Below are 26,749 nucleotides of genomic sequence, written 5' to 3' on the forward strand. Positions count from 1 at the left end.
AGCTTGCACCACCACAGCGGCACTTGCCAGCCGTGAGCCCAGTGTCTGGTGTCCATAGTCAGCTGAGCAGCACTCCCGCTATGGGAGCGCACTGACCACTGGGGGACAGCTTCTGCGTTGAGCATCTGCCCCCTGGTGGTCAGTGTGCAGCATAGTGACGGGTTGTTGGGTCGCTTAGGCTTTTATTATATAGGATATATAATAAACGGCTAATATGCAAATTGACCGGTAGTCAAAGTGCCCCCTCAGGAGTTTGACTGCTCACTATGACGTGTGCTGACCACCAGGGGGCAGTGCGGAACATGGTGGGTGACCAGCAGCGGGACGCTGAGGGAGTGAGGGAAGGAGGAGGCGGGGAATCTGATCAGCCCTGATCGCTGGCCAGGCCTAGAGACCCTACCTGTGTACGAATTTTGTGCACTGGGCCTCTAGGATTGATATAAAAAACTTGGCTGAAGGTCTTGCCATTACAAAAGTAGGATGCTGGAGAGTATGTATTTAAATGCCAACCTGAAGAAGCAAAGGGTCAGATGATGGTTTGTGATAGTGTTGGGAATGTATTAAATCCTAAAAGAATTGACCCTTTTTTTGGTAGGTATCTCAATTGAAGGTTCACAAAACCAGCAAGAATCTTAGAGACGTGGAATATTAGTTTGGCTTGGTGCTATCCAAATTTCCATCTTATGAGCTAGTTTTACTGTACTTCACCCAAAGGGTTTAAATCAGCACATCACATATTTTGCAGTTTAGAGAATGTGACTATAAGCCACAATTCTTGGAGAAACATATTGTGATTTATGTGGGTTATCCTCCAAGCTTAAAGATCTTAATTTTATTCTGGGGAATAAATTCTTATACAGTATTTTGAATTATTTCATAACATTTTGGAATATTTATGATTTGAGTCATCTGTAAGCAATGCTTGGGAACTTAACATAAGCTCCATGCTAAATGTTGGGAGTCCAAAGTGATAAAGGGGGATTTGCCTTCAAGGACTGGATCTGAGGAGGCAGGGTGTGTGCAGCAAAATAGGACTAGCAGTGCCAAATCCCTGATAAAGTACCACTTGACGTGAGGATCTGGAAACATGCTGTTCCCCCTGAAGTGCTCTTATTGCAAATAAACATTTTTCAAGGCTGTGCTCAATTATCACCTTCCCATAAACTTTTCCCTGACCATATATTAAAAAATGGCACACATCCTTCTCCTGTGTCCTTTTTTTTGTTAATCCTCACCCAAGAATATATTTATTGGTTTTTAGAGAGAAAGAAAGGGGGAGAGTGAGAAACCGACATGAGAGAAAACATCGATGGTTGCCTCCTGTATGTGGCAAATGAACCCGCAACCCTTTTGGTGTACTGGCGACACTCCAGCTGATCCATTCAGCCGTGCCCTCCCCTGTATTTATGCTCCTTCCCTGCCTTATATTCTTTATAGCATCTATTGGCATCAGATATATTTCACTCTCCTCTCACTCAAACTGCAGGCAGGGAATTTGTTTACCACTTTATCCCCAAGGTCTAGAACAGTGCCCAGCTTTGGGTAAATGATCACTAAGCAGTATGTAAATGAATGGATCGTTGGGAAAGACCTTTCAGAAAAAAGTTGTTTAAACTTAAAAGGAGCAATAGGAAACAGGATTAATACCAGCAAGAAGAAAGAAGGCCTAAAGCGTCCCAGGTAGGGGGCAAAATCATAAAGAATTTGCCTGCTTTATCTTGAGGACTTAAATTGTTAAAATACTGTCCATGAGTGGTATAAAGTCACTTTTTCAGATATTTGAGGACTGTTACAAGTCAAACTACCGAGAGCAATTACATTTGTGTATATGACCTGTGGTATCTTGTATCCAAACCTCCATTATGATGTCATCAAATCACCTCAAGTGAAGGACAGAACTCTAGAGTCTGTCATTATCAATACCTTTATGTTGCTTCTTCCTGTGTGCTGATAGTATGTTTTGTCCAGCTTGTTTGTTCCAGATAATTCATGGAGAAGGTAAAAATTCTAATGGCCTCACATTTTAATTGAGAAACTTACAGGAGAATTTTTAATAAACACATAATCACTATTCAAGTTAAGAAATAGAACATACAGGCCACCTGTGGGTCCATCTTCCATTTCATTCCATTCTCCTCTTATGTACTATACAGACTTCATTACCTGTATGGTATCCCTAAACACAGTATTTTGTTTAGATTTGAACAACTGAGAAGTGTAAATCTAGCTCTATGAAGGCAATATTTGCCACCATTTGATGAAGACATTTTTGAGAAGATGGGCTGAATAATCTGAGTCTGATTTCAGCTTCTAGAATTTACAAGAGCCCTATGTGGAGATGTCAGGGAGCAAGGTGATGAGTGAGCCCCTGGGGGGACATATGTTACTGCAGTTGGAGCATCCTGGATCTCTTGTAGAAATTCCTTTAAATATGCTTATTTTATGTATTTTTTGCTTCTAAGCTCACCTACCCCCATCTCAAGAGAAGATCAGTGCAGAACCTTCCTGTGGAGTAAAATGAGTATCCTCAGCTAATCTAGACATCAGACTATGAAGGGGAGAGCAGGCATCTCATTGGGACATGCTCAAACAAGCCAACTAGAGCGCAGTGGGAGCCAGATATACTAGCATAACTGTTAGGTTACAAAGGCAGCGAATCTCTCAGTCATGACAGTCTTCAACATGTTGGTGTGTTGAATCTCACACCCCTACCCTGGACTGGTAGCCCTTTGGTGTGGGTGCCTAGATGTTTTCCTGGGATTTTTTTCTCTCTCTCCCGTGTTGAATTGCCTATTTGCTCACCTTGTTGTGGAGCATATCCTCCAGCAATTCTTGAGTCAGGGTACACGGGGTATAGACTTTGGAACCTTGAATGTCTGGAAATGTATTTATTCTACCTGCATATTTGATTGATGGGTATACATTTTTGGTTGTAGATTATTTTCCCTCAGAAATCTAAAGGATTTGTCCCATTTCTATTTTTACTGTTTGGAATCTGAAGTTATTCTAATCCATGACACTTTATATGTTACTGGTTTTATTTCTCTGAGTCGATAGACTTTCTAGTCTCCAATGTTCTAAAATTTGACAATGATGTTTACTGGTATAGATCTATTTTCATCCTTTCAACTAGGGGGCAGGTGTCCTTTCACTTCTGGAAATGGTTAATAATTGTTTTTATTTCCTTCCTTGTGTTTTCTCATTTTCTCTCTTAAATCCCTATTGTTTGGAGTAGGCCAGTAGGGCCTTCTGGACAGGTACCGGCTTATGTTTCTCTCTCTTTCTATGTCATTTTACTTTATTTTCTAGGAAATTTCCCTAGTTTTATCTCCCAACCTTCTATTTTAATGTCTTCAATAAGTCTCTTTATGAGTTTTTAATGTCTTCAATAAGTCTTTTAATTTCCAAGAGGTTTAATTTTCCTTTAAATTGCTTTGTTTTGATCTTTTGTGCTAGAGAATTTCCTCATGTCTTTGGAAAGTTGTGTCCATGATTAAGATTGGAGGAAGAGAACACTGGAAGCTTTTAAGTGGATGAATAGTGTTTGATGGTTTTGAGCTTTATTGTAGGGTAACCTGGTTGAGCTGTTTGGTACTCTCCCCAAGGTCAGCATCTTCCCTCTTTCCTCAGAGAATAGTTATATTCCCAGGGAAGTTTTTGTGTCCTTTTGTGTCTTGGGAGTAAAGGACTAGCAAGCAAGGTTCTGTGAGCCAAGTAGAGGAAGGTAAGTATGGGGTGTTCTCTGCTCTCAGCATTGCTATTCATGAGGTTAATCAATAGATTATATACATACATACATGGGTTGTCCCCAGAAAATGTACACACATTTTCTGATAACTCAATTGATGTTTCTTTCTTTTCAGATTTGACCCATTGGAATTAATAATTATTAAAAGCGTGTATACATTTTTTGGGGACACCCCGGTGTGTGTATACATGTGCACATACAAATGCATATACAGTTAATTCTCATCAATGGAGTCCCTATTTGCAAATTTGCCTACTCACTAAAGTCTGTAACCCTAAAATCAATACTCATGGCACTTTCATAGTCATTCACAGACATGCATGCAGCAGTTATAAAGTTGAGTCACCTGACATGCATGTTCCCAGCTGAGGTAGAACAAGCCTTCTAGTTTCAGCTCACGCTGTAAACAAGTGTCCCTTTCATGGTACATTGGGTGTCACATTTTTCATGTCTGTGCACTTCCTCTTGGTGATTTCGCTGTTTAAAATGGCTCCTCAGTGCAGTGTTGAAGTGTTATCTCATGTTTCTAAGCACAGGAAGGCTCCAGTGTGCCTTACGGAGAAAATATGTCTGTTAGGTAAACTTCATTCGAGCATGAGTTATAGTGTTGGCCCAGAGTTCAGTGATATTGAATCAAATATATTTATTTAAATAAGGTCTCTTTAAACAGAAATACATAAAACAAGGTATGTATTGATAGATTGATAACAATTTCTGACCAGCAGCTCACAGGAATCTAACCTTGTATTTCCCCCCAGAATAGTAAATCCAGTGTTTGCTCACTCAGTGCTCACAGAGACTTTATGGAATGTAACTACCACAAATACTGGGAATCAGCCCTGTGTGTGTGTGTGTACCTACATCTACCGACACACACCTTCAGCTGTGCTTTGTGTTGATGCTTGCACTGACCGCCTCTTTCACCCTTTCTGGAGAACAGACCTATGCTGCCACCGGGGAAGGGCAATCACCCAGGGGGTGTGGAGTAAGGGAAGCGTCTAGGAACCTTAACTTCTTAGGAAACTTGCACCCCAACCCCCCCATATTTTAGCAGTCTCTTCCTCCTCCCCGTTTACCGTCTCAGTTCCAGAGGTGCACGCTGCTCCAGGGGCTCCTGTGACTTTGAAGGGTTCTGCTGTGCAAATCTGGATGGTTCTCCGTTCTTCCTCCTGTCTGCTTGGGAAGTGGATTTTGATGTAGCTTTAAGTCCTCCAAGTTGGTTACCATGTTCATCAGCTTTCCAGATTTCCAATTTTTTTTTATTGTTGTCTTGTCCCTGCCCTTATGTTTTTCTGGCTCTCTATGTCCTTTTGTCTGTTTACAGTACTCTAGTATTTTGGGGCTTAGGGAGAGAACAAATATTGATGGGCTGTTTTCTCTGCCATCCTAACTCATTCCTTTTCTAGTTTCACAAGTCATGTTCCTTAGATAAGTTAATAAGTTGAGGTCATATCAGCTTTGCCATATGGCCTTGGAAGATGTCGAAATTGCTAATGTTTACATGTTCTGGATTGTAAAGGATTTAAGAGTGCTTTGACTGGCTAACAAGGGAATGAGAAAGCATCTCCCTTTTTATTTCTTTATCATGCCTTTATAAGGAAATGTGAGTTAGTAGGTGTTTTTACAAAGAATTCTTCCAACTCAGAAAGAGAATGTCTAGTCAGAAGTAGAATTTTTCCCCAAATTTTGATACAACCACAATCCTCTCCAAGCTTCTTAAAAATTTTTTGAACTGAGATCTTTGTAATGCTTATTTTTCACTGTCAACATGCTACACAAAACTGTTGATCACTTCCAGATCACTTTCCTTTCCTCATTTAAAAATTGTCTAAGATTATAAACCAATGTATAAAAGTAATAGCTACTTTAATAATCTACTAAGTAAGACTCTAGCCAGGGTAAAGATAGGAATAGCTAAATTGATATTCATTATTTTAGAATCTTTTCTATCAAAAGGGTTGTGTGTTAAGAGTTCAGCATGTTATTAAATGTGTTACAAAAGAGGTTTAATCTAAAAGACCAAAGTCCATGTCATCATCAGATTCCTCAGATTCTTCCTTCTTTGCCGGGGCAGCTATGGTGGAGGGGGCAGGTCCACCAGCTCCTCCATTGCAGATGAGGCTTCCGATGTTGACACTGGCCAGAGCCTTTGCAAACAGGCCTGGACGGAAAGGCTCAGCATTTACACCAGCTGCTTTAATGAGGGCATTGAACTTATTAGCCTCCGTCACGGTCACCTCATCGTGGTCACCTCATCGTCGTGTGGGATAAGGACCTAGTAGATGCAGGCGAACTTCCAGACAGGGGCCATGCAGTGGGCATATACTTAGCGAGCACTGCCAGGCTGGTGCTCGTGGCTGGGTGAAGTGAGGCCCCCCCTCCTCCCCACCACAGCCTTGGCTTCCTTGGAAGGGCCGAGCACCTTACCAGCAGCTGGAGAAAGAGGTTCAAATAAGTTTTTAAAATCTTTTATTCTGATTTTTTAAATCTTTATAGAAAAAATTGAAAATGTAGGAAAAAGAAATAAGCACTTTTATTCTTATCACTCAGAGTTAATTACTGCATGTCTATATAGAGAGACCTGTATAGTTAATATATCATTAACATTCTCCATGTTATTCCCAAAATAATTTCTAATGACTATATTCTCATTTGCTGGGTGGCGATCTTTTTCTGTAAAGACCATGTATAATTTTTGGCTTTGCAAATCATATGGTCTCTGTTACAAGAACTCTGCTGTTGTCATGTGAAAGCAGCAATATATATTATATAAACAAACGAATGGGCATGACTGTTTACCAAGACAAATTTATTTACAAAAACATGCAGCTCCAGATTTGGCCCATGGGCCACAATTTGCCAACTCCTAGATATTTTTAAAAACTTTTAATTTTGACATAATTATAGTTCACAAAGTTTCAAAATAGTATGAGAGCCCATGTACACTTGACCTAGTTTTCCCCAAGTTACATCTTAAATAACTACAGTATAATAGCTAAACCAAGAAATATATAGTTCTGTACCATATTATACATGTGTAACCACTACAATATACAGGACCATTCCATCACCTAAAGATCTTCTTCACTCTACTCCTATATAATCACAACAACCTCCCTCCCCGACCATCCCTACCTCTTGGAGGTCACTCGTCTAATTTCCATCATTATAATTTTGTCACTTTGAGAACGTTATACAAGTGGAATCATACAGTATGTGACTTTTGAGATTGACTACTTTCATTCAGCATTGAGATCCATCCAGATTGTACATGTATCAATAGTTTCCTTTCTACTGATGTGTAGTATTCCAGGTATGAATGTCACAGTTTATTTAACGTTCACCTATCGAAGGGTGTTTTGGTTATTTCAAAGAATTCTTCTAGTGATCATATAGTCCATGTGATTCAGCATTCTGGAACAAACTCTGTAGACCTCATTAGTCTCCATGTTTGGTTCAACTGACTTAGTCAAGCTTCTTTCTTTGTTAGTCAAGCTTCCAAGCTGAATGTCATTCAGAATGTGATGGTCCATGTATTTCAATTGAATCATATTGTATCTGTCATTATTTTTTAATTCACTGAACTCTTTAACACTCACTGATTTATAAACCAGAAGGTGTTGTTTCTCCAGGGACTTCCATTTGCTTTGCAGGTGAGTACTGACATAATAGGGTTATCTTTATGGTAACTGTTGAATAAATAGTCTTGATTTTCGTATCAGGTTCAAGTGTCAGTGTTACCACTTATTATCTGTGGTCTTAGAGAAGTCGCCTAACCTTGAACCTCCATTTTCTTATCTGTAAATAAGAATACCAACCCTGTCTCACAGTATTACTGTGAGGAGCAAATGAGATTACACAGGAAGTGTTTGGGGAACAGGAAAACATTATACAAATATTAAAGTAATATTTATACAAATAAACGTTCACTAGTGTTTTAGAAAAAGCAGTTTTATAATTAGGATGAATAGTTTTTATTAACAAGTAAGTATGTGGAGGGGTGGGATATCTTTGCTGGGAAAAAAAAAATTAAGACCGTATTTTACAGAGAAGGCCAAAAGCACAGAGAGGATGAGTGGTGTTGCTGTATGCTGTAATGGATGACCTGTGTTGCAAATACAATACCATCTGGCAGATGTGAGAAGAAATCATTTAAATCAACAATGTGTATAATGAGCTACCATCTGATTCCTGTTAATCAAGCCTTCCTTTTTTGAACTGTCTTCCCTTGGTTTCCATGACCCTGTTCTCTCCTGCTTCTCTTTCTGGCTTATCATCATCATCATCTCTTTGGCCCTCAAATATGGAGTTCCCTCGGGATCATCCCTGTGCTTCTCTTTCCATGACCTCTTCCCTGGCAGTATCATGCCTTTACATCACTCTCCAAACAAAGCCTGCATCTGTGTCTCTAGCCCTGACCTCCCTCATTTCCATCCTGCTGGCTGGCTGACTCTCTTTCAAACTCAGTATTTCCAAAGCTGAGGTCATTTTTCTCACTAAGATGGCCCTATTTTTCAAATGCTCCATTTCTATCCACAGCCCTACCATCTTCTCTCTCCTCAGGCATCCTTCTCTCACTGCCATCACCCAACTCCCCCAGATCTAGTCATGCTGTCAATTCTTTGACCATAGTGTCTTCCATTTTCTCTTTCCTTTCTATTTCAGGCCTACAACATCAGCTTTTTAAATAAAATTCTCTTTTTCCTCCTTTCTGTCACATCAGTCTTCCACAGTTCAGATTCTTCCTCATCAGTGTTCTTGATTGCTCTCCCTGTTTGGAGAAAAAAGTCCAGATTTTTATTCTAATATAAAATCTTCCCCACGATCAAACTGCTTTTTAAATCTGTATATACTCAACTCCAGATGAACGGAGAGGAAGTAATATGAAGTGCAACTCTTTTTTTTTTCTCCAGAATTCCATAGTGTTTTCCCTTTCTCGTGACACTTTGCTAACTTCACTTAATTTATGTACATACTTTCCTCCTTTTCTGGGCCGGACCCACGTGTGGTTTCTCTCAATATTCCCACAGAGTTGCATGTAGCAGATATTTATTGAATGAATGATTGGTCCTGTGGTAGAAACGCAATTCTTGTTTGGCCCATGCATTCAATAAGTATTTATTGAGCACTTTACTATGGGTCAGGTACTTTGAGGCATTGGGACATAGTGGGCCCAGTTTCAGCTTTTTTTTCTTTTATTTTTGAGTTTATTCTTTTTTTTTTTTAACCCTTACTTGAGGATATGTTTCTAATTGGTTTTAAAGAGAGGAGAAAAGCAAGAGAGAGAAAGAGAAACATCAGTGTGAAAGAGAAACATCAATCAGTTGCCTCCCATCCTCACCCTAACCCGAAACCTGGGTATGTCCTGACCAGGAATCGAATCTGCAACTTTCTGGTTGATGGCTCCAGCCAATTGAGCCACCTGGCCAGGGCGAGTTTATTCTTCATTTAACTTTTAAAATACCGCTATGGTTAAATATTAAAATAAAAAATAGCAAGTACTGAACATATTGTGGTTATAATCCCTCACTCATTCACCACTGCATATAAAATGCCAGCAGTATCATTCACTAGCCTCATCAGGAGGTCTGACCCTGAACACAACCTCTCGGGCAGTGATGGCGAACCTTTTGAGCTCGGCGTGTCAGCATTTTGAAAAACCTTAACTCTGGTGCCGTGTCACATATAGAAATTTTTTGATATTTGCAATCATAGTAAAACAAAGATTTATATTTTTGATATTTATTTTATATATTTAAATGCCAATTAACAAAGAAAAATCAACCAAAACAATGAGTTCGCGTGTCACCTCTGACATGCGTGTCATAGGTTCGCCATCACTGCTAGGGTAATGTTCCTCATTTTCATAGGCTTCTTCATTGTAATCACACCTCTTTCCTGATTTCAATCAAAGTAGACCAGTTCTACTTGGTCCATTTCATCAGTCTCTTCTACTTCCTCCTTCATTGTTAGGAGTTATTCTCCAGCAAAGATTGTTTATGGGAAGAGGGGAAGCCATTCTCAGGAATGTTTACTTTAAATTCAATGACGAGGCAACTTTTTTGTCATGGTCTCTGATAAATTGGCGTGCCTTCATTGAGCACAGCTATAGACCGTCCATTCTAGTAGTAACCCTCAAGACATTCCCATTGGATTATTTATGGCTTCATACTAAGGTCTTAACTTTGTACTGAAGTCTAAAGCAAAGCTATCAGGCACTTTGTTCAAGAATATATTTATTAAATAATTATAATTATATACTGGTGGCCTGAAGGATTTAGAATTTACCTGTTTAATGGCATAAGAAGAAAACACAGGTGAGTTTACAGAGGATCTTTCTAGAAGAAGTAGTTGGTGGGAACGAAAAGAAGAGTGAAGATATCGAGCTATTGAGGTCTCCAGTTAGTCATTTCTTCTCAGGCAGGCAATTCCTTGAAACTAACATAATGTGCTCTTGGATCCTATACAGATGGCAATCAGAACTTATTTCCCTGTGAAGTCTGTGGAAGACGCTTTGCAGCAGATGTTCTGGTAAACATACAGACATTTTGTAGATGTGTTTCATTGGAGTTAAATGAACTGTCAAGTTAGTGAGGAGGCCGCAGTGGCAAAGATTAAAGACAGATGTGGAGGGAAAGCACGGGAAGAGGAGTACACAACCTACGGTTGGCAGGCCCGGAGGACACGGAAGCTGTCCGATGCTGCCCACATTCAAAAGGGAACTTATTAAACCTGGTTCTCTAACTGAAAGAATGCCAGAAGAAAGTATCTTGGCACAGCGGATTGTCTCTTGAGAGGTTTTGGCTCTTTCTCCTTTTCTATAAGCATCAGAAATCCAAATTTTAAGGCCAAAGCACCAGGGAAATTAGCTAGTCGAGAGGAATGAACATTGAATTTGGAGCATCTGGAAACTTGGCTTTTAGCCTCAAATTTGTCACTAATTCTGACAAGCCCTTTAACCTCCCTCTGTTTCCTGCTTTGCCACGTACAAAGACAGAATCCTCCAATTTCAGGCTTTTAATGTAATTTGAACAAAATGAACATAAAGCCTTTTCCAAGATTTAATTGTTAAACCAATTTCAAGCTACACATCTCGTTTCCTGATTGATGCCTATAAGGTGGAGTAAAGCTTGATTTATTTCAAAGTTAGAGGATCAAACAGGTATTAGACCCCAACATTAGAAAAAGATTCCCAAGAAAAAAATGATTTAAAAAACTAGGTTTATAATGCAGTTGTTAGTTGGGACATTTAGATCAAGGAGACTTACATGGAACTACAAGCATTTGGACTACAAGCCTGACTACGTTTGAGGCAAAAGACTGCAAAATGAGGTTTGTAGGTTTTTTTTCTCTGGTGAATCAAAAAGAAAAAATATCCCTAGCTGTTTTTGCTCAGTGGATAGAGCAGCGGTTCTCAATCTGTGGGTCGCGACCCCTTTGGGGGTCGAACGACCCTTTCACAGGGGTTGCCTAAGACCATTGGAAAAAACATATATAATTACATATTGTTTTTGTGATTAATCACTATGCTTTAATTATGTTCAATTTGTAACAATGAAATTGGGGGTCACCACAACATGAGGAACTGTATTAAAGGGTCACGGCATTAGGAAGGTTGAGAACCACTGGGATAGAGCATCGGCCTTCGGACCAAAGGGTCCTGGGTTTGATTCCGGTCAAGGGCACCTACCTTGGTTGCAGGCTCCTCTCCCTCCTGGGCCCCTAATCGGGGCTCCTGCAGGAGGCAACCAATCGATGTGTTTCTCTCACATCTGTCTTTCTCTCTCTCTTCCACTCTTCCTAAAAGCAAGTGGAAAATATCCTAGGGTGAGGATTAACAAAAACAAACAAACAAATGAGGTATCTGTCCATTTAATTCAGTGCAGGTAGAGTTTCCTGAATCTAGAAGGAGAGCTCCAGGGCCTCTTGTGGCCTGGCACCCACTGGAGTGCTGCCTTTGCCTTCTCCAGCCTGGGCTGCGCCCCTTGGGAAGAAGGGGTTTGAGACCCAGGAGGCGCCCTTTGAAAAGGGGTCACTAAATGTCAAGTGCACCTCAGGTCCTCTCGAGTTTTATTTCCTATGCCTATCTCTAGGCTACAGAGAGCATCTGATCAACTGATCTGATCTCTCTCCTTTAGTTTCAAATGGTATGGCTTGTTTATAGACAGGTGCAGTGATTTTCATAGAGCATGTGTTTTGTTGGGTCTGAACAAAGCAACTATGTAAGTGATAGCTCTTATGAGTTACATATCCACCAACGAAGAGGATTTAGAGTAGAAAGCAAAGATGTTAGTGTAATATCTTAGTGGTGCAATAACAGACTCTATAATGTCAGTACATGGGCAGAGCTCAATGTGTTAGTACCCAGGTTTTTGTAACAGAAATACGGAGGACTACTGGCTAGATTTTTAAAAATGTTTTCCCTGCTAAAGCATATTGCAAATATTGTAATATTTATTGTAATAAGTTACTTGATTAATCATGTGAGATGTTTGGGTGCAAGTCAAGGAAAATGTGTTTATAACTTAAACAGAATTGGTATGTTCTTCATGCATTTGTGTGGTTATTCCAGTTGTCTTTTGCAGATGTTCTCAACTATTTCTTAGAAACCTCTCCACTCCTATTCAGGAGTTAAGTGGTTCTGTGGAAAAGTGACCCATTTAAACTCAATTTTGAAATGCTGAGTGGGAAGAGGTGTTTTTCTGAAAAGACTCTATTGTTAGGAAGCTATGTTTCCCCTTGCTATATGCACAGAGCTATTTCAAAAGGATGGTAAAACTGAATATTAAGGTTGTTGGAACTCGAATTTCCTGTTATATTACTGGATGACTTGCTTTTGAAATTTAGGAACAGTAAAGGCAGGAAACTGAATAAGAAGTAATCAACAAAACTTCATTGGTTAAAATGGCTAAATGGTCAAAAATATTTATTTCAGTTTCAACTACAAAGTTTGTCTTTTCAACATTATTTAATGCTCAGAACCATTCATACTGCCCAAGTGGTAGAGTTAAATGTGTAAAACCAAATTTGAAGTAAGTCTCTCTAGCTGTAGAGACCTTTTTTTGACCTTGACCGTTCGAACATAATATCTAGTTATGTGTAACATGGGCGAGGGGAGCCAGATGGATTTGCTCTGCTGTGACTTGAGAGTTGGAGAATGTACTTGGCTCTGAAGGTACAACTCAGTCCCTGTAGTGAGGGCTGCCTGAGTACACTGTAGCATTACAAACTTGGTGATTTGTACATTTTTTAAAAAAATTAATCCCCACTCTTTCTTTTCTAGGAAAGGCATGGACCAATATGTAAAAAACTCTTCAACAAAAAGCGTAAGCCTTTCAGTTCCGTAAAACAAAGATTACAGGGCACTTACTTTCCCACTGTGAGCCTGGCTCTTCAATCCAAGGTATTATCAGTATCTTCCTTATTGTTCATGATTACATCCTTAAGTACATTAAAGCCTCTTTCTGGCTCTCTGGTTTCATTCTTGCTTGATAGAGCAATGTAAAGTCATGTAAGTATAATCCACCTTTACTGTTTTCTTTTTAATCATGCTCACTGAGATTTCCAAATGTATTTCAGATACTTTCCAGATGTGACAAAAAAGAATCTTGTTTATACTTTCATTAGAGTAGCATTAAATCTAGCAGTTAACTTGGAAGAAAGTCACTTTTAACCTTACATTTAAGTCTTCCTTTAAGGTTTTATAGTTATGTTGTTTTTCTGATTATTTTGTGTTTTCCTTCACTACTGTGATTTGTGAATTTTATTACTGTATTTTCCAAACCCGTTTTAGTACTTTTGAAACACAAATTCTGCTTCCCTCTCCAAATCTCACTGTCCTGTTTCCTGTAAATTCAAATCCCAGCTGCAAAAGAAAAAAAAATTATAATGGAGACATATAAAGTCTAGGCTAGTATATGTTTTTTGTTTTGTTTTGTTTTTGCAGCCTCAACCAGTGAGGAAAGCTAACTGGAGACAACAACATGAAGACTTTATTATTGCAATTCAATCAGCAAAGCAGTGCAGCCTAGCCATGAAAGAAGGCCGCCCTCTCCCACCACCTCCCCCCGCGTCCATCAACCCAGGTGTGTGGCCAGTTTGGTTTGTTTGTGACATTCACTCTTAACCAGTTGAGGCTATGCTCAAGTTTTGGCCAAATTATCATGCCTTGCTTCCTTCTATTTATTCTAAGATTAACAATAGGAATTAAGTTGTATAAAAGTAATTTTATCATATAATTTATCTTTTCCTTCCCCCCCCCCCCAATTCTGTCTAAAGAGTCTGTGTTTCCTTCTAACTCTATCTCAACATGAGAACACCACTGTAGCCAGTGTCATGGCATTACATAACTCCAGGGGATGCTGTTCACATCGTGGTTTATGAGAATGGAACTGTGCAGAGCAATTTAAGATACATGTCAGATACTTACAGCTCTTTTTTTTCACTTTTTTGAGATAAAATTCCCATAATATAAACGTCATCATTTTAACCATTTTAAGTTGTATAGTTTAGTGGCCCACAGCGTTTTTACTCTAAACTTTTTATTTTGAAAAACTTCAAATCTACAGAAAAAGAGGAAGGAATAGTACAGTGATCACTCATATACATTCCACTGAAATTTGACAGTTCTTGACATTGTTGTAATATTTTCTATCACTCATTTTATTTATTTTTTTCACTCATTTTATTTTTATGGCAGAACTATTTAATAGTAAATTTCAGAATTTATAACACTTTAACTATTCCATTATACATTTGTTAAGTACATTTTCGTGCATGACCACAATACTATTCTTACACTTAATATAGACTCATGTTTTCCCAATTTTCTTAAGAATGTCTTTTAAAGCTTTCCCTTATCCCCCAGCCACAATCCAAGATTCAGTCAAGGTTTATGCATTGTCTTATGTTGTCTGTTTAGTTTCTTTTAACCCTGTACAGCGTCCCTACCAGGCCAGTTATCTTTAGAATTTCTCATGTTCTGGATTTGTCTGTGGGTTTGGTGTTTTTTTTTAAGTCATATTAGTGTTTAACCTGTCCTTCTATTCCCCTGTCTTTCTATAAATTGGAATTTAGGCCTAGAGGCTAGATTAGATTAATATTCATATTAATCCCTTATCAGATATAGGATTTTCAAATATTTTCTCCCATTTGGTGAACTGTTTCTTGATGGTATCTTTTGATGCAAAAAATGTTTTTAATTTTGATAAAGTCCAACTTTCCTTTCTTGTTGTTGTTGCCCAGCCATTGATGTCAAACTCCCTCAAAAATCATTGCAAAATCCAATGCCATAAAGACTTTTCCTCATGTTTTCTTCTAACAGTTTTATAGTTTTAGCTCTTACACTTAGGTCTTTGATCCAGGTTGAGTTAATTTTTGTATGTGGTGTAAAATAAGATACCAACTTCATTAGAGGTTGGATATCTAGTTTTACATGTGGTTATCTAGATTTCTCACTGTTTTGATTAGCATAGCTTTGTAGTAAGTTTTGAAAGCAGGAAGTGTGAGTTCCCAAAGATTCTTTTGGCTATTTGGGAAACTTTGAGATATTATATAATTTTTTTTCTCTGAAAATGCCATTGGAGTTTCGAGAGGGATTGCACTGAATCTGTACATCATTTAGATATTATTGTCATCTTAACAATATTGTCTTCCAATCCATGAACATGGAATGTCTTTCCATTTATTTGTCTTCTTTAATTTCCATTAGCAATGTTTTATAATTTTCAGTGTATGAGTCTTTCATATCCTTGATTAAATTTATTTCTAAATATTTTATTCTTTTTGATGTTATTGTAAATGGAATTGTTAACTTTATTTTCAGATTGTTCCTTATTAGTGTATAGAAATACAACTGACTTTTGTGTGTTGATTTTGTAAACTGCAACTTAGCTGAATTTTATTTATTAGTTCTACAGTTGTTTTTCAGTGTGGCATCATTAGGGTTTTCTACATGTAAGATTATGTAATTTGCAAACAGAGATAATTTTGCTTCGTCTTCTCCAGTTTGTATGCCTTTTATTTGTTGTATCTAAATCTTCTAGCTAGAACTTCCAAAAGTATGTTGAATAACACTGGCAAAAGTAGACATCCTTGTCTTGTTTGCCATTGAGTATAATGTTAGCTTAGGGTTATAATTGACTATTTAAACGTAAATAATAGCATATTATGGGGATTTCAACACATGAAAATGAAATGTATGAAACCAATAGGATGAGATTAAGGAAAATGGACGTATATTGTTGAAAGGTTCACATTATACATGAATAGGTATAGTATTATTTGATGGTAGAATATTATATTATAAAGATCCTATTCTAAACCCTAGCGTAGACACCCCAAAATATTGACATATAGCTATAAGACAATATATGGAGTGGAGATGAAAAAATGTATTCCAAAAGAAGACAAGAAAAGAGAAAAAAAGGAACAAAGAACAGATGGGATAGAAAAATAGCAAGATGCTAGACTTCAACCTAATTCTATGGACAATTGCATAGAAATGACCTAAAACTTCAGATAAAAGGCCAAGATTATCAAACTGAAGTATAAAGGAAGGTCCAGTTATATACTTTCTGTAACAAACACTCTTTAAATATAAAGATACAAATAATTGGGTCAGGCAGGTGGCAGAATGAATTGGTGGCTCCATGGACCAGATCTAACTTCTCAAAGGATGGCAGCAACGCAGGTTTCCTGACCTGTAAATATCATAAATTCAATGTTTTAGAATCTTCACGTTTAAATATCAGGTTAGAAGTCAGATGGTGGTTTTCTTAGAGGGCTGGGGAGGACCAGAAGGGAACACATGGGAAGTCTCCCGTGCGTTCCCTTCTGGTGGGACATTGTGTCTTATCTGGGCTGTTTACAGGGGTGTGTGCAGTTTGTGGACATTTCATGGAGCCATACACTTATGATTTGTGCCTTTCCTCTTCGATAAAAAGCTAAAAAGAGAAATAAACACCAGGAATGTCAAAATGACTGTTGACTGGCATGTTTAAAGCACAGAAAAATATACACATCAAATAATAATCATAAAACTGCAGTGGCTAATATTAATATTAGGCAAAGTAAACTTCAGGGCAAGTATTATTAGCAGAGATAATGATTAAAAAATATATTCATCAAGAAGACCTATCAGTCCTAAATGTTCATGTACCTAGTAACAGAGCTTCAAAGAACACAAAACAAAACTGACAAAACTGGACAGAGTAGACAAATTCACAATAATATGTGAAGATTTTATCATTCCTCTCTTAGTAACTGATGAAATAAGCAGCATGAAAATCATCAGAGATATAGAAAATTTGAACAACAATATCAACCAGTTTGACCTAATTGACACCTATGACTATAACGTGACACATATCAAGAGCAGAATATAATTCTCCTCAAGGACATTCACCCACAGACCATGTGCAGGACCATAAAACAGGTCTAAAAGGATTAAATCTAAAAGTATTAAAATCATACAGACTATGTTATTTGACCACATTAAAATTAAAGTAGGAATTATGATGAAATGAACAACTCCTTTCTAAATAACCCATGGATCTAAGGCAAAATTATAAAATATTTTGAATTGAATGGTAATAAAAACATATCAAAATTTGTGGAGTTTGGTTAAAGCAATGCCTTGAATGAATTTTATAGCTTTAAATACTTATATTAGAAAAGGAGAAAGATTTAAATCAATTATCTTAAATTTCATCTTTGAAAAGTTAAAAACATAAGAACAAAATTACACCTGAATTAAGTAGTTTTAAGGAAGAAAATAGTTTCTATTATCAAATGAATCAGACAAGGGTGAATTTTATCCCTATTTGTTTAATTTGTACATAGAATATATCATCTGAAAAACTGGGCTAGGCTCAGGAAGGAGGAGTGAAAACTGGGAGAAGCAATATCAATAACTTAAGATATGTAGACGATACCATCTTTCTGGCAGAAAGTAGCGATGATTTGAAACAACTTCTGATGAAAGGGAAAGAAGAGAGTGAGACGCTTTCCCCCTCCCCACGTGGGAGTCTGTGCTGTGAGATTCTTTCCCCTTCCCCATGTGGGAGACTGTACTTGTTCTTCAATAAATTTCCATCTTTGCTATACCATAAAAAAAAAAAAGTGAAAGAAGAAAGTGCCAAAGCAGGACTGCATTTAAACATCAAGAAGACAAAAATCATGACAATGAGAGAAATACATGTACCTTTATGAAGACATTGAATTGATAATGAAATAGAGATTTTGCTTACCTTAGTTCAGTCATCAGTTCAAATGAAGACTACAGCCAAGAAATTTAGAGATAGCCAAGACTGAGAATGGCAACCATCAGAATTAGGAAAGATCACCAAGAACAAAGATGTTATTACAGACAAAGCTAAGATTTTCTCCACTCTTGTATTCCCAATTACTGTGTATCACAGATGGGGGGAAAGGGTTTGTTTGAAATATGGTGTTGGAGGAGAGCTGCATGGATAGTCCATGAAAGAAGCCATGACAGAAGCTGAGCAGGGCTGCTGAGGACAAGGCATTGTAGACATCACTCACTCAGAGGGTCATCAGGAGTCAGAGCTGACTCAACCGCATGCAACACACACACAAATTATAAATGCAATTCATCATATTAATTTTGTTAAAATATTTAAAAATATTTAAGTCTTTATTGTTTAAAGTATTACATGAGTCTCCTTTTTCCCCCATTGATCTCTCCCCTGCCACCTGCTCCCCCAAGCACAAGCCCTCACCCCCCGCACTGTGTCCATTGGTTTTGCTCATATGCATCCATACAAGTCCTTTATCATCTCAATAGATATAGGCAGAGCCTGTACCAAAATGTAACACCCATACATGTTTTAGAAAGATACTTAGAAAAGTAGAAATGGAAGGGAACTTCCTTAATAAAGGTAATCTTTGAGAAAGTATAGCTAACATCACATTGAATGGTGAAAAACTGAACATTTTCCTACTGAGAAATGGAAAAAAATAAGGGTGTCCTTTCTGACCACCTTTATTCAACACTGTATTAGAGATAGTACCCAGCATAGTAAGGAAAAAAATATAATTGATATGTATAGACATATAGATATATGCAAATATATGTGTGTGCCATATATAAATGGTATATACCTATAACATTTAAAGGTTGAAGAGGAAGAAGTAAAACTATATTCACAGACAACATGACCATGAATGGGTAAATGTAGAAAATCTTAGGTAACTACAAAAAAGCTACTGAAATTAAAGTGAATTAACAAGCTTTCAGGATATAAGGTCACTATACATAAGTGAATTGTATTTCCATATACTATACTTACACAGTTGAAAATGAAATTAAAACTACCACTTACAATAATATAAAACATTGAATACTTAGGTATATATTTTTAAAAATATGTAGACCTATAAAATGAAAATCTTATAACTTAGAAAACAATAAAGAGAAATAAAACATATGGACAGATTTACCATTTTCATGGTTTGGAAGACTCAGCATTTTGTTATGATGTCAGTTCTCTCCAAGTTTATCTGTGGCCTCAAGGTATTTCCAATAAAAATCCTTGCAAGTTTTCTTTGCCAAGTAGGAATTGACCAGCTGACTCTAAACTTATATGGAAATTCAAAGGGTCTGGAATAGCCAAGATAGTTTTAAAAAAGAATACAATTGGAGGACGTACACTCTCTTATGCCAACACTTACTATAATGTTACAACAATCATTACAATTTGGTGTTGGTGTATCAATTGAACAATGAAGAGAATCTAGATATAGACTCCCCCTCCCCCATCTATGGACAATAGGTTTTTGACAAAAGTAATTCAATATGGGGAAGGCTAGTCTTATTAGTAAATTACATGGGAAAGCTTGGTATCAATCTGGGGAAATGACCCTTAATCATATACAAAAAGTAATTCAAAATGGATCGTTGACTTAACATAAGTGCTCCAACTATAAAATTTCTAGAAAAATAATCTTTGATCTAAGGGTCAAGGTTTCTTAGGCATTAACAGTTTTTAAAAGGAAAATTGATAAATTGGGCTTTACCAAAATTTAAAATCTCAGTTTTGAGAGACACCGTTAAGAGAATGCAAAAGCAAGCCACAGGCTGGAAGTAAGTATTCATAATACACACATCTGACAAAGCACTCATATCAAGAATATATAGATAACTCTTACAACTCAATATTAAGACAAAGTCCAAGAGGGAAAAGGCAAGGGATGTATTTGAACCTATGTGTAAAAAAATAATGAACAATAACTATAGAACAGATATTCAATATTATGTTCATCAGGAAAATGCAAATTAAAACCACAGTGAAATACCACTACATATCCACTTGAATAGCTAAGACTGACAATACTACAAGTAGTGGCTAGATGTGGAATAACTGGAAATTGCATACGCTGCTGATGGGAGTATAAAATGGTACAGCCACTTCGTACTGGTGTTTTCTTAAGCATGGATATAACTCTACAGCAACTCCAATCCTAGCTACTATGCAAAAATCTGAAAACATGTCCTTAAAAAATACATGTGTATCGTATTCGTATATAGCATAAACTGGAAACAACTGAAAATATCCATCAATAAGGGAATAGCTATATTGAGGAATATTTGCAAAATGTAACATAATTTAGTAGTAAGAAGAGATTGCCACTATACATGCAGCATCATGGATGTTCTATTATATGAAATTATAACATCTTCAGTGATGAACATTGATCTTTGGTTGCTTGAGACTGGACTTGGGGGAATATTGACTGAAAGGACATGAGGGAACTTTCTCATGTGATGAAATTGTTCTGTATTTAATTGGGGTAGTTATACAAGTGTATATATATTTGTTAGAACTCATTGAACTGTACATTTAAAATAAGTGCATTTTATTCCATGTAAATTATTTCTCAAAGTTTGTTTTTAAAAGTTAAAAACCCCACTGTGCATAGTGTGGTGAAGGCCCAGGGTTAGGGGTGGGGGGTGGGCAAGAAGGGGTCAATGGTGGTGGTGGGGGGATATATGTATTACTTTCAACAATAAAGATTAAAAAACAACACTGTGTAAGTATGCTATAAAAATTATCTGAAAATGTCATCTGAACATCTTTACCAGATAATTTAGTAAGTGCTTCACTCTTGCTGGGTACTAATGAAAATGTAGTTAGAATATTATGTGTCTAAGATGTTCAGTAGAAATAGCTATGGCTGTGATTTTGATAATACTTTGACCACAAGCTTCATATACAAAACATCTTTTATGAGAAATACTTTTATTTTAATAGCAGAAGCTACAGGGTTAAACAACTACTTATGGTTCTTTAATTGAATAAGTGAACCATGTCAGATGAAACCATGTGAATTTTTGTAATTTTCAAATTGAATTTAAAATGTGGGGATTATTCGTTTTTTAAATAATTCATTCCCTTTGTAAGGCCTAATCAAACATGCAGTTTATTTCTCTGCCCTTTACAGTTTCATGCTAAAATATAGTTACAACACTAAATTCTTTCTTGTGGTCTTATTATAATTACATGCACCAAACATAATGATTATATACAATAGCACATTTTAATTATTCAATTATATTGATTGATTGGGGATTTTATGTCAGCCCATACATTCTCAGGCTTAAATAGGAGAAAATGTATAGAGTCATAACTAGAGTTGTATGTAGTACTAGAGGCCCAGTGCACAAAATTCATGCACTGGTAGGTTCCCTAGTGGCTGCTGGCTGCTGGCCAGGGCCTCCTTTCCTTCCCCTGGCTGGCCCTGCCCCCTGGTCAAACTCCCAGACGAACTCTGAGTCAAGGGGACAATTTGCATACTATGCTTTTATTATATAGGATTGCCTGGCATGTACGAGTGTGCAATTAATTTTCTTTTTTTTTAACATGATTCCATGTTTCATGACTAAGTTTTTGTGACATGTATATATTTATTCTAATTCTTACTGAGTTAAGTCAGTCCAGCAATCATTCAACTTTCTGGGATGTCGTAAGAGTTTACGGGGACAATGATATTGAATATTTATAATTGGGATTTTCGGTGAGGCCTGGGACATTTGGTCACCATTGTTGCAGGGCTATGTAGATATGGGTACTCAACAAAATGCTTGCTTTAAAAAAAAATCTTTATTGTTGAAAGTATTGCATATGTCCCCTTCCCCCCGCCCCACAATGCTTGCATTTTTAAATAATGTGTGCTTTTCTACTTTCATTTCTTTTTAATGAGATCTGACCATCCTCCCCAGAGTCCTCATAAGAGTCCATTTGTAGTCAGACTTTTAAAACCATCACCGATGGAAAGAAACAGTCCATAGTGATTTTTATGTCATTGTGATCCATTGAGAAAGAGGTGACTCAGATTGAGAGGCGAGGAGAGCATGTAGCTCAGTCATGCTGTGTCCAGATTACTGTTGCTGAAAAATACTTTCCCATTCTCAGAGTGGCTGAAGTTCCCTTTCTCTGCCCCCTAGCCAGGGCTTTATGTTCCAGCTGTGGGCTCCTGGAGGATCTGGAGCCACCTCCGTCCACAGCTTACCGCACGGAACGGCAATGGTCCGCTCCTTTGCCTCTTCCTCTAGTCCTCTCTGAGGTTTTGTTGTCCAGGAAATACACAGCTGTGTTGTCTCTGTGGTGGCATCTAGTGCCAAACACACACAAGGGCATCAATGAATGAATAAACAAGTGGGATTAAGGAAGCAGTCGCCGTCATAATCATTGTCTTTGCCTGAACTCAGCCAGGGCTATGGTAGCAGCATTTCTGATAGAAGCTTTGGCTTTCTAGCTGCTGAAACGGAAGAAATTCCCACCCAGCCAAGAGCTGAGCTCCGGATGGTTCTCTACACCAGTGTGAGTTCTGCATGATAATGACACTTTGTATTTTACTTTTTCTAAGCAGTTTCAGTCTTGTTGGGTAGTTGGAACCATAACCTTGCTGGGCCTGTTTCTTTAGAGTAATAGTATGTCCTGTCCCGCCCACTGTGCTGTCCTCGTGTTGATTATTTGAGTTTCCTTTCACAATGACCCGATGGAGGAGGTGATATGTAGGTCCTGGAGAAATCAAAGCTTAATGAGATTGAGTAACTTGCTGAAGTTCACACACACAACAGGTGAAGAGCTGGGGCCCGGAACCTGCCAGGCAGGTGTCAGAGCCTTCATCACTTCCCAATGCTGCCCTATTTTATTTTTTTTCAAGGAATTTATCACTGTGGGAAACTTTGTTTCTATATTGGAATGCCTAGTCCTTGATTACGGAGACACCGTATCACCTGGCTCAGAATATGTATTCAATATGTATTGAATGAATCATTAAGGACTGACTTCCAGGGTGTGAAGTTAAAGGTTAGGATAAGTGCTAATCTTTTATTTCCTCCCAATTTCTTCTAGTTTTTACATTTTATGAGTATTCACTTTTGGAAATGATTTGTTAAAATAGCTCCCCAAAGTGCTTTAGAAGTTGCCTTCAAGGATTCTTAACTTTGAAGACATCACTGCCTTAAATATCTCTCCCCACATATAGGAATTTTGACCCAAACCTCCATGTAGAGTTCAAGGTTGGTGCTGTATCAGATCCTTTGGGGGAGCACAGGGGGTGTGGGGGGGGCGGGAGGGGCAGGGAAAAGCTCTTTTCTCATGTTGCTTATATCCACTTTGTCTTCCCTTAAGGAGAGGTACCTACAACAGAACCCCGCATCTCTCTCTGCTTGCTTTAGGGAGGAGTAGACTCCAATCTGGCTTGGCTATGAGCATCTCCACACTCTAAAGAAGACCTTGGATCTTTCTCACTTTCTACTTCTCTCCCTGTCTAATATCTGCAAATGAGAGCCAGGTCCTGATGACTGGGTATCCCAGAGACCCACACAGAACCTAGTGCTCCAGAGCTTCCTGAGACGACCTCCTCCTGCTCCTCCTCCTCTCCTCCTTCTCCTCCTCCACCCCCTCTTTCTCTTCCTCCTCCTTCTTCCTCTTCTTCCTCCTTCTTCTTCCTCTTCCTCCTTCCTCTTCCTCCTCTTTTCTTATTGAATTTATTGGGGGGTGGCATTGGTTCGTAAAATTAAGTAGGTTTCAGGTATACAATTCTATAATATATCATCTGTATATTATACTATGTGTTCACTATCCCAAATCAGTCTTCTTCCATTACCATTTATCCCTCCTCCTCCTCCCCGTACCCACCTGTCTGGGACAGTCTAACACTAGAAGCTGAAGCTGTTTCCAGAGCCACTTTCCAATCACCCCTCCTTTTTTCTTTTATCTTTTCTGAATCCCCACCTTTTTTCATTTTATTACATTCTCCTTGAATGTATCATTTGCTTCCTCACTTTGGAGTTCAGTGAAAACATCTCCCACTGCAGAGCAATGTCTTTCTGCCAGTGACACTGACTTCAAATCCCATCCCAAAGCCCTCATTCCTACTTCCCTCTGTGGTTCCATAAACTCGTGTATGTGTTTCTGTCACACCCAGTACCACAACCTGGGCTTTTATGCCCTTTCAAATCATCAATACTAACATTCAGATTCCATGACTACTTTTTGACTGACGGTCCCCTAAATAATTCCTTGATTTGGGAAGTTCCTAAGTACAGTTCATGTAAACACTTCAAGCATACACTCTTCACCGAAGTCAGTGCACAAGCAGAACAGTCCCCTCCACTGTCCTTCGTTTGAGCCTTTGCACGACTCCCCTGGAGTTGGCGATCTCTGCAGCAGGCTTTAAGATCTTTTCCTTTCATGATGGAGCAGGGTTCATATCCTATTTATTTCCCTTCCTATAGTCTCTTTCAGGGTTGTTTTTGAAATGCTAATTGCCTTTTGTTGTTATCCTTACATTCAGATTATATTCAGTGCCCATATTGTCTGAGGAGGTTTAATGAAAATGCAGCCAGTCGGCATATTAATTTCTGCAAGGATCAGTCTTCTCGCCGAGTCTTTGATGCCGCCCAGACAGCAGCCAAACTGGAGTCCAGAGTGCAGGTAAGCCTCTCTCCCAGGTGCCCTTGCAGGCCTGGTGCCAGCAGGTGGTTTGGTGGGGAAACTGCTACCCATCCTGGGAAATGTGAGCATCACCATAGCCGGTCACAGTCACCCATCCTCATGGGAGCAGGCTCCTTTTGAGTTCCCAGCTTACCACACCTCTGGGTGTTGTAGGAACAAAATATTTCTATAGTGTTTGCAGCTTCTTAGAATGAAGACTTGAATATATAAGTGGAATTTTTATAGTATTATGATAAGGCTCTGTGTCCAACGGTGGTTATCAGCCTTCACCACCCCGAAAAAAGTTGTGACCCTCAAATGAAACTGGCCTGCGTGGGGGAGGCCGCCAGAGGGGATGGGTCCCCAGGCCCTGCATTTTGCTCTGTAGAAGAAGGTGTTTTAAAAGCCACAGAATCAGCAAGTTAGAAAAATGGGAGCAACTGTTATAAATAGATACAAATAAGTAAGATGACAACAGAAGACAATAGATGGATAAAAACAGACAAAACCAGAACCAGCAGGAACATCGCTTACCGTGGAGCGTGAAAACTGTTCATTGTAAACATGGCTCGGACATCATGAAAACATTCAATTGGTCTGAAGACTTAGGAGTAGGAAATATGTTTAGAAAGATTTCCACGAAATGCGGTTCCTCATGGCGATGGGGCCTCCTCCAGCCACAGCTCATCTATGAGCCCCGGCTCCATCTGCACATGCATTAGACAGTCCTGAACGTCTCCTCTGAACCCGGCACTGGCGAGGTGCTGGCTGCTTGGAAAGAAGACTTGGAAGCAACGCTGTAGGAAGGATGGTAGCTGACATATATAGGGCACGGCGGAGGAAGGAGGGTTCAAAGAGGAGCAGACATTTCCCCTCCCAGATCCAGCTTGTGGCCTGAGGAGCCCAGCGTGTGAGGTTAAAGCACAGGTGCCCCTGAGAGAGCAATGGGATGGATGGGGCTTGGAGTCAAGCCAGTTCAGAGAGGAGGAAAAGGGGGATTGAGTGGAGAGGGGCCCTGAAGGCTGAGGCCCGCCAGCCCAAGGGCCTGGCAGCAGGGATTGGAAGGTCCCCAGGGGCCCAGGAAGTTCTCTTTCCATGTCCCGTCACCTCTTCCCACGAGGCTCCTGCTTTCTCCCTGACTTTCTGGGCCTTCTGTCTACTTGCCTATGATCAGCCCATGTGTCACCCTGTGGGCCGTGCTGACTGGTTGAACAGCATAGACTGAAGTGACATGGAATTGGGTTTTTATTTTTAGAAAGATTCCCCTTATACTTGGTGTTCAAGATGGATTGGCAGGAGGATGGTTACAAGCCACAGCAACAGGGAAAGAATTATGGGCTGGAATGAGAGCACTAATGGGGGTGGTTGGGTGGGGGATAATTTTAAGAAATAATTGATGGGATTGAGTAGATGGTTGGATATAGGGGGGGAAAGGGTCAGGGTGGACAAGAAGGTTTTTAGCTCCAGAGCCTAGGCAGATTATAATACTGCACATCTAGATAAAAGAATGCAGGAGGGAGGGGATGGGTGTGTTGGTGGAACAGGCAGGGTGGTTATGAAAAATACTAGAGGCCCAGTGCACAAATTCGTGCACGGGGGGGGGGGATGTGGGGGGTTGGCTGGCTGGCCCCACCCCCAATTGGGATGTTGGGGGCCAACTGAGGCCAGGATCAGACTGATTGGCTGCTGCAGTGCATGTCATAGCCACTGGTCATTCTGGATGTTCCACCATTCCAGTCACTGGGCTTTTATATATATACTAGAGGCCCGGTGCACAAAAATTTGTGCACTCGGGAGGGTCCCTCAGCCCGGCCTGTGCCCTCTCGTAGTCTGGGACCCCTTGGGGGATGTCCACCTGCTGGCTTAGGCCCGCTTCCAGGGGATTGGGCCTAAGATGGCAATCAGACATCCCTCTGGCAGCCCAGCAGCCCTCAGGGGATGTCCACTTGTCAGCGGGGAGCAGACCTAAGCTGCAGTCGGACATCCTTAGTGCTGCTGAGGAGGCAGGAGAGGCTCCCACCACCACCGCCGCACT

At 39.1% G+C, this 26,749-nt stretch overlaps 1 protein-coding gene across 1 annotated transcript in view; it reads left to right on the forward strand.

Annotated features, from left to right (window-relative positions):
- Positions 1–26,749, forward strand: part of ZC2HC1B (zinc finger, C2HC-type containing 1B) — a 39,071-nt gene that overhangs the window by 1,559 nt on the left and 10,763 nt on the right. Inside the window, exons 2-5 of the mRNA XM_006755411.2 lie at positions 10,218–10,279; positions 13,032–13,151; positions 13,695–13,833; positions 24,575–24,714. Of these exons, the coding sequence (XP_006755474.1) occupies positions 10,218–10,279; positions 13,032–13,151; positions 13,695–13,833; positions 24,575–24,714 (461 nt within the window). The remainder of the gene's footprint in view (positions 1–10,217; positions 10,280–13,031; positions 13,152–13,694; positions 13,834–24,574; positions 24,715–26,749) is intronic.

This window comes from Myotis davidii, unplaced genomic scaffold (assembly GCF_000327345.1).
Source record: "Myotis davidii unplaced genomic scaffold, ASM32734v1 scaffold292, whole genome shotgun sequence".
NCBI classification, from domain to species: domain Eukaryota; kingdom Metazoa; phylum Chordata; class Mammalia; order Chiroptera; family Vespertilionidae; genus Myotis; species Myotis davidii.